Source organism: Castanea sativa, chromosome 10 (assembly GCF_040712315.1).
Source record: "Castanea sativa cultivar Marrone di Chiusa Pesio chromosome 10, ASM4071231v1".
In the NCBI taxonomy this organism is placed as follows: Eukaryota; Viridiplantae; Streptophyta; class Magnoliopsida; order Fagales; family Fagaceae; genus Castanea; species Castanea sativa.
The window spans coordinates 29,618,206-29,627,409 of NC_134022.1; the positions used below are offsets into that span (position 1 = coordinate 29,618,206).

The 9,204-nt window shown below is 36.1% G+C and overlaps 1 protein-coding gene across 1 annotated transcript; it reads right to left on the reverse strand.

The window, feature by feature from the left end:
• Positions 1-246: 246 nt before the first annotated feature.
• LOC142613893 (uncharacterized) lies at positions 247-8,910 on the reverse strand. The gene is made up of 8 exons (XM_075786412.1): positions 8,645-8,910; positions 8,489-8,510; positions 4,660-4,716; positions 4,493-4,574; positions 1,378-1,473; positions 1,164-1,288; positions 1,051-1,069; positions 247-954 (listed from the first exon to the last, which is right to left on the reverse strand). Exons 1-8 carry the CDS (start codon positions 8,745-8,747, stop codon positions 703-705), a joined length of 756 nt encoding a protein of 251 aa, XP_075642527.1. The 5' UTR covers positions 8,748-8,910; the 3' UTR covers positions 247-702.
• Positions 8,911-9,204: the final 294 nt, after the last annotated feature.

Below are 9,204 nucleotides of genomic sequence, written 5' to 3' on the forward strand. Positions count from 1 at the left end.
TTCAGAATGGTATTCCTTCCACCTCCCAAAGCAATCAACGTTTTATCAAGAGGGACATGAAATAACTAAATGCTGATAGTCTAAAGAATAGTTGAGCAGATATGTTGCACACACTTTATTACAGAAATAAACAGTGTTCCCAATTTGCCATGCAATATTTAGCACAAAAGACGAGCAAAGACATTTCATGACATTTATTGCTGAAATAAACAATGTTCCCAATTTGCCAAGCAATATTTAGCGCAATAGACGAGCAAAGACATTTCATGACATTTATTACGGAAACAAAGTTTCCAATTTCCAGCATAAGGGACTGAACAAGAACACAAGTCAAGTTCCTCAGCTGCATGTTACATTGTTACACAAGTACATGCATATACTTGATATACAAATCTATGAATACACCCAGAGACAAAAGAAATAAGATACAAGAAACACGTAAAAGGACAAGAAGCTAGGATTTATTTAAAAATTTTGTTGTTTTTAATTGGCAAAAAAAAGGGGTCAAGCCACAGCCACACACAAATGTATCACTATTTCTATCACCCCTCAGCAAACAAATATAAAAATAAAATAAAAGTGCCTGGTGCATAGACATTTTAGCTGATAGAGGATTTCGCAGTGATGTTACTTGCAGACCAACATTTCAACACCCAAAATATCACCTGAAATAGGAAATTGACCTGGAACATCGCAATGAAATCACCTAGAGTATCCAGAAGGTGGATAAGCAGGAGGAGGATAAGCAGATGGAGGATAACCCGCAGCTGGATAGCCTTGAGCCTGAGGAGGTGGATAACCGTAGGACTGTCCGTATGCTGGTTGAGGTGGATATCCAACAGAAGGAGGAATTGGCTGGTCAATGCGAGACATCTGCTGCATGGGGGGTATTGCCATTACTGGTTGAGGCCCAAACTTCCCATCACGTTTGTCCATTTCAACTTTGTGTTGTGTCTGCAAATAACCCCAGTTAGCGAGTATAAAACATTATTTCATTGCAAATACTTACATATGTTTTCCCACTTGCATGTATTTTTATCACTTTCATACCTGCATACAAGCGCAAACCCTACAAAAAGGAAAATTAATCATAAAGTCAGTAAGTAATTTTGACCCAACTTAACTGAGAAAGATCAGTAGGAAATAGGGAAGAAAAGTCTTACGTGCAGTATACCATGTCCGACAAGCAAGACAATATTTGAGATGCCTCTTGAATTTCACTACTTCCAACAATCATTGCAACTATGGAAAAGATGCACGCAAGTTGTTGTAGGCAGAACATGAAACCCTGAAAACAGGAGTTAAAATGTATACAGAGTTGCAAACACACGCACAGAGAGAGAGAGAGAGAGAGAGAGAGAGAGAGAGAGAGAGTACAATGATGCAATTATCACATTGTGTTGTCTGTATATTAAACTCATCTTGTAACATAAACCGGGTTGAAGCCACTGAATTTCCAAAGCAGAGAAAAACCTGGATGATCAAACACATGATAATAATACCATTAATTACAGCAACAGAGGATCTTTATGACTACCACAGAAATTTGAAAATTGTTCACAGGTAATAGAAAACCTTCATCTGTTTATATCCATTATATGAATGATTTCAAATGAAAGATGTGATCAATTCTGAGAGCCCCAAATATCAATAGCTATAACTAACAGAGGGTAGAGGATATTGCCATAAAGCCAGAACTGAGCAATCTCAGGAATTATAATGCTTTGTTGATGCAGCATAAAGACAGTCCAGTACTCTTCTTCTGCTTCTTCTTCCTCTTTTTTTATTTATTTATTTATTTTTAAATTAAGTAAATTACTCAATTAATCGGGCATTGGGGCGATGGCAAATGTCTTCTACCAAAAGTGACAGGTCACGGATTTGAGTTTGGGTATCAACCTCTCCAACAAATTTGGGGTAAGGCTACCTACTATGACCTCTCCCATACCCCCACAAAAGTGGGAGCTTTGAGCAGTAGGTAGGAATTTTTTTAATAAATAAATCAATTACTCTGTCTCCTCCATGAGGAACAAACATGCACCATAATTAAATAATGGGACTACAGCAAGGGATGCCCCCCCCCCCCCCCCCAAATTAACGTTAAAAGCTATCTCATGAAACTTCTCTATCACAACATGTGGGACCCACATGTGTGGGATCATACATGTGAAAGAGATGCCTTGTGAAACTGTCTCATGAGATAATTTTTCCATTAATGTCGCTTATGTTTTTTTTTTTTTGATAAGTAATAAAGATTTATTGATATAAAAAATAAAAAAAAAAAAAAAACACCCAAGTACACAAGGAGTATAAGGGGTGTACATATCAAATACAAAAATTACATAAATCAAGAAAATCCATTAATGTCGCTTATGTAAACTATATTTTTATTTATTTATATAATACGTACAACTAGTGAAGGTTACAAAAGGAGAGTTGCTTGTATAAACTATCACATTTACTTTCTGCACAACATGTGCCTATTTTGTAGAAGGTAGAGCAATTGATAAATTACCGATTATTCCAAAAATTTAAATTGTTAAAAAATGGGGAATTTATTTATTTAATTTGAGATGCAAGATCTGATTTAGGACTCCTACACTAATACCATGATAAATTATAGATTGTCTCAAAAAATTAAGCCATTAGAAGATGGTGAATTTAATCATTTAATCTAACAACATACATATGGAAGCAAAAGAGCTAAACAACGACATTAGTGAATTTTCAAAAGTATTTAATTACTAAGATTGGGGCCTTTCTTTTATTTAACTTTTCTAAAATATAATTCCAACAAAGTATATCTCTTATTTTGGCAAAAAAATAGGCATACAATATTTAGACATAGCCCACATCAAGGCCTAGTGCACTGCAACAGACCTCGAATTGATGAATTAATAAGTGATGATATAAATCTAACTCTGATAAAATCTTAAAACTTCAATTGATAAGTTCAGGGGAAGGAATGATTTGGTCTAGCACTGACACCAATCTCTACAATACAGCACCAGGCATTACAGTGCCCAACAGGCAGGACCATTACAACAAAGTATCAAAAATAAATATATTTTGACATTTTAAATATAGCACATGGGGAAGAGAATCAACAAAAAAATATTTATTGATATTTAAAATTTAGGGATGGCAACGGCACAGGCCTGGGTTGGATCATGGAGGCCCCATCTCCACCCCATCTTTTTTTTTTGGGGGGGGTTGGGGGGGAGGCAATAAGATTATTGAGAGAGGAAAACAAGAGGTACCTCATTTTAACTGATTCTCAATCTTCACTTAATGGGGAAAAAAAATTAAACATTGGGTTTGGGTTTCTAGGGTAGGATGCTGGGATGTTCCATCATAATGTATTTGCATCAAGAGTAATGTAAATGGGTTGGTTAAGGATTGCTGACCCTAAAGTTTTGGGACTAAGACTTGGTTGTTATTATCATTATTATAGTGATGCAAGTGGGTGACAACATTTGTTTTAATGCAATGTGTTTGAAAACTAGAGAAAAGCATTTTTGTGTGGAAAATCATTTTAGAAAAACAAGGGGCAACAGTAGGTTAGCGTCAAGATATATTTGGAAACCCAACATAACCTAGTCAACCACGTCTACTTCACCCTCTAAATCATACTGCTCTTATTGGGTTAGGAGCAACATGGTCTTTTATTGGAGAGGGTAGGCCGGTAGGGGCCCAAACAAAAACCCAAAGAAGGGACAAGTGTGGCCTCCACTAGTGTTAGTCACTGATGATTAGTTTAGTGCGTATGACATAACATCATTGGTGCCTGCCGTATTCAACTTGAGACTTTGAAATTTCTACCACAAAAATACCAGAACTGAAGCAAAAATCCCACAAACATCATCCATAATTTCATATGAAGCAACGCCTAGATAATCATTTTAATTAATGCTTTTTTATCCTTTTTCTTTCACCGTGTCATATTTTGCTAATATTTTCAAGCTATGGAATGAATTCTCTCACATTGAACGGGTTAAGGTGAATTGAAGTTGGGACCATTGAATGAAGCATTAGACTGTATTGTTGTTCTCAAGAATATCTTGCCAAACGACAACCAAGATTCCATGTAGCTTCAAAAGGTAAGCTATTAGTTGAATTTTCAATGGCTTTGCTGGGACACAGAACATTTCCGGTTGAGTGATGCCTTTGGCCATTTTAAAAACCTGAAATTCATTTCTCTATCTTCTCATGGGTAATTAATCTGACATGTCAAGAGGTGTTTGCAGTTAAGGAGACACTGACTCAAATTTTGTCTATGTGCAAATATCAGAAACTTTATGATTGACTGTGTCACTTATTTTTAAAGTCATTGACTATACATCTAATTCAATTTTACGTAGTAAAGGGTTCAAATGATGGATGATTGATAATTTATTACAAATATAAGACAGATAGCTTGTTAAACCAAAATGTATCTAAACAAACAGCTAAAACAGCAAGCTTGCTGACCAAAGTCAAATAGAATCTGTACCTCAGTGAATAGACAAAATTCAGGACATTTACTTTCCCCACACCTGCCACTACAGGGCATATAACCAGCACAACATACATATCTACAACATATAAGAGAACAATATGTTAGCATGGAGAGGTCATGCCTTTAGATCAGACTCTTAGGGAATCAGAAGCATCAATTACCTTGACATATCATTGTAAAGTGCTCGTTTGCGGAGCAAGTATGATGCACACGGCCCACTACAACGTAACAAAAGTAAATTAGATTCATTGCAAGGGGAGAAAAAACGCTTAAGATAATTAAATAGCATGTCTATTATAAGAAATCAAGCTTAAGATATTGACACAAACATGGGGTTTTCATTTTCCTAAAATGCAGAGAGAGAGAGAGAGAGAGAGAGAGAGAGCATGATTTACACATATAATGCCTAAGAAATGCAACATACTGATATATTTGCTAAAATTTAAAAAGTAATGATAATAATACTCCCTATTCCCTTCATTCCAAAATAGATGGAAGTTTTCAAATGGAAGATTTTAAATAAACATAAAAATTTCCCCAAAATGTTCTTTAGTGGACCTAGAAAGGTGGGTTCAGGTTTAAGAATAATGGGAAGTTAAATGGATAACTGCTTTCATATTTTAAAACTCTGATTTATTCAGGACAACCCAGAGGAAAAAGCACACCATCTATTCTGGGATAGAATAAATATTTACAAGTTCAAGTCTCAGAAAGTAAGGAGAAATCCCTTACAAATGTTTCGTGGTAATAGCGACCCAATATTAAGGTGGCCTTTGCCATTTTTCAGTTTTCTTAGTTTAAAAGATTCAGAAGTTATACCAGTCATACCAAAAATAAATCCTGTTCAAAGGATATACATACAACATACATATGCATGCCAACTTGTGTCCATGCATGCCTAGATATAATGCGCTAGTGGCTTAGTTTAAATCCAAATTTGCAACAATCCAGTCAATTTTCAGTGATAACACACCTTCATATATGCACCCAAATTTTGTTTGAAAAAGGAATTGTATTTGTTGCTTTCAACAAAGTCATTGTGTTAGTTATATATAAGTTGGCGTATATCAAGATGTGAAGAACACATGTAGATTTAGTACCTCAAGTTATTTTAGTCTGATAAAATAAAGGTTGTCTACAAATCTTTCCTAATGATTAATTTTGGTCTCACTATGTCAAAATCGTAAACAACATCATACTTGAGTGAAAACTTATCCAAGTTTTTTCTCGAAAATATCAATTATATCAGAGAGATCTTGCTGAAATTTGAGATATTGGTCAACATATTTCATGAAAACCGATTTTTTTTTTTTTTTTTTATCAATCCCATCATTTTCCAATTTTTTTTGTACATATAGGCCAATAAACCCCTTTTTTTTTCTTTTTTAAAGTAAATTTTCATACACTTTTGCAATATTGTTGCAGACAACAATATGTCAAGATATCATTTCTTATTTAACAATTAGCAAGATTTTAAACCATGAGCTTGTCTCACCCGTATTATATCTTAGGCTGCGTTTGGTAAGATGTAAATAATTTTCCGAGTGTAAAATAATTTCAAGTGAAAATAATTTCGGAAAATGAAAATATTTTCTAGTATTTGGTTGCATTTTAAAAATGATATTAGAAAATAATTTCAAGTGTTTGGTAACATTTTGAAAATGCAAATTTCTACTAGTTTCTCATATTTTCTTAGCCATTTTCTCAGCTTCCAAACAAATTTTATAATAGAAAATTGCAATATATAAACTTTTGAAAGAAACAAAATCAAATTAAAACCATTAAAACTCTCAAACTCGGTCAAACCAGAGAGAGGGAGGAAGAAAGAGTGAGAGAGATTGAGGGAAAGAGAGAGGTAGATCGAGAAACTTGGTTGAAATCGGGTCAAGGGGGGGTTGATCTAAAGGCGGTGACAACGATCTTTGGAGGTGACGACAAGATCGGTCATGGGTGGGTCGATCTAGAGGGCGGCAGCGATGAGATCGAGAGAGCTGGAGGAGACAAGCTACAGGGTGGCGGCAACGAGAACGAGCTGGTCAAATCAAGGTGGGTTTAGCTGGGTTCATCGAGGACAAATCGGCGGCTGGGTTCGTCGGGGAAATGCAATGCTCGAAGATGGGTTTGAGCACGACAGAGGAGCTGAGGCGGCACGATCAGGAGAAGAAAAGCCAAGGAAGACAAGGAAATAGCACTGACCAGCGCGTGGAGGGGAATGAACGGCGCGAATTGACCGGTGATGGGTCTGTGTGGATTGGAGACTAGACCAACTTACTACTCTCTCTCTCTGTTTTCAGTCTGTAAAATGAGATTTGAAGGTAAAATAACTATATAGTTGGTTTTACAGAGTTAGGGACTCTATTTTACAGTCAACTGAAATTTATTTTGAGTTAGACCGAATTTTCATGCGTACCCAAACACCCTCAAGAGTGTAAAATATTTTCCCAATTTCCTTCACAGCTGAAATAAATGCAACCTTAGTCATTTTATGAAAAATAGCCCAATGCAAGACATATCAATGGGTGTCAAAGTCACACTTCACTCATCAAGATTGCATGACTTTTCATGGAAGCTAAGCTGAGGACAGTTTCTAATTCCCCAATTGCTGAACATTGACTACAAAAAGCCCTCCCAACCTCAAAGTAACTTTCATAGGAGTTAATACACATCTTCAAATCACACTAAACCTCAAAGCAATCAACTGCAACAATAGATACAATGTCCTCCCTTACCTCCAAAATAGGGTCCATGAAAGGCCATTCTTGCATAATAGACCAACAATACCTCAGTTAAATACCTCAATTATAGTCAAGATAATCTCACTAAAGAATCAACATGTTTCCAATCCAGCCATTGAGAGGGAATAGGTCAGCTGAAAATAGCTAGAAGAGTGAATTTTTTTGGCCCAAACTACATTAATGCTATGTTTGGATATTGGGAGAAGGTGGGGGAGTAGAGTAGAGGGAGAGAGAGTAATTAAATTACCTTATTTAAATTTTTTTTAAGGAAGGAGGGGGAGAGATTTGGAGGGGTTTGAACTACTTCGAACCCTTTTTTTTTTAATTCTCCCAAATTGGAGAGATTTGGAGGGAGAGTGGAGCATAAAAATGCTTGACCAAATGAATTACCAAATTTGCCCTTACTATATTAACAAAATTACAAATGAAAAGACTAATTATTCCCTTTTCCCTTACTTAATTTTAAAAACATCCAAACAAGACGGAAGATAACCATTCCCCTCTACTCTCTTCTCCACTACTCTCCTTCCCTCTACTCTCCTCTCTCTAAAAACTGCCAAACATAGCGTAATGGTGTCAAATAAAACCGCAGTCCAGAAAAGATGCGGAGGAAGACTGAATATGATGCCTTCCAACTCTCTCTAGATGCCACATAAGCAATCCATGGTATAGGTGTAATGGTACTTCCCAAAATAAGGCAAAATCGACACGCCAGAAAATTAAGAAGCTCTTCCTACACTTACACAAACAGACAAAAACATGAACTCATAGCCTTAGAATTAAAGTTTGAAAAAAAAAAAAAATGCCTCAGTTTCACTGCTTTTACGTCTGAGTTGTGTCAGCATAGAAATTGTGTTCCAGCTTCACCACAAAAGGGTAAAGTAAAGTACTTACATACCCACATTACCAAATTCAAATAGAATTCATAAAACCATATCATAATCCCAATTTTACATCATAACAACAAACATAAATCAGCACAATCACTCAGAAATTAATCCTAAACTTTAAAGTAGCAATTCTATTGAATCGGCCTCTTAATGCCCCGGTCAGTAAACCCAACCATCCGTTCATATCATCAAAGAAGCAGGAATCAAATAGCTTTCAAAAATTTCACAGAGATCAAAATTAATTCACAAAGTCAACCAAAGTCAAAACCAAGTCAAAGTCAAAACAGCTCCGAAATCAACTACACAATCAAGATCCACAAGTTCAAGCTCAAAATTCAAATTCAAGAGATCGAGATAGCACTTACCAAAAAAACGCAAAGCAGCAATCTGCACAAACACACACAGAAACGCACAACAGTATCAGTAAAAACGAAAATTCCAAACACACATATGTATACATATACAAAACACTGTATATCTGTGTTTGCAGAGAGAGAAAGTAAGAGAGAAAGTGAGTGTACAGGGAGTATCGGCTTGAATGGTGCCCAAGAGATCGGTGTGCCAGAGATTCCGGTAGTTCTGGCGGAGCTGCATCTTGTCCATGTACTCCTGAGAAGCCGCCATGTCCGTGCGATCTCTCTCTCTCTCTTGCTCGCTAGCTCTGAGTGTGAACTACAAGAAACGAAGCCCTAGATCTTGACGAAGAAGAAGAAGGAGGGTTTTACTTTTAACAAGAGAGATTGAAGAGAGTGTTTATTTTTTTTAAATTTCAATTGGAATGAATGATGAGCTTCCAAGAAGCTGAAGGCATAAGCTAATAGACGAAAAATGAGAAATTGACTTGGACTTTTTGGAGGTTGGTGCCCACTCCTTTTCCATTTTCGATGTGTGACAGTGCCGTTCAAAGTGACACAACAATTGCTACAACTATCCTGTAGTAAGTTGCGGTTAGTACTGAGTTTATGTGGAGACATTCTTCCACCAATTACAACTCGTAATATGGGCGAGTTGTGACATTTATTATATCACTTTATGTGACACACGACTTATTCTTTGTCTACTCATATTTTTTATACTAAAT

Excerpts from the sequence above, each read along its gene's own strand:
- LOC142613893 (XM_075786412.1), bottom strand. The coding sequence starts at position 8,747 with ATGGCGGCTTCTCAGGAGTACATGGACAAGATGCAGCTCCGCCAGAAC. Across the intron at positions 8,511-8,644 it reads CATTCAAGCCGATACTCCCT|ATTGCTGCTTTGCGTTTTTT; the intron begins GTACACTCACTT and ends GTGTTTGTGCAG. Across the intron at positions 4,575-4,659 it reads CTTTACAATGATATGTCAAG|ATATGTATGTTGTGCTGGTT; the intron begins GTAATTGATGCT and ends TATATGTTGTAG.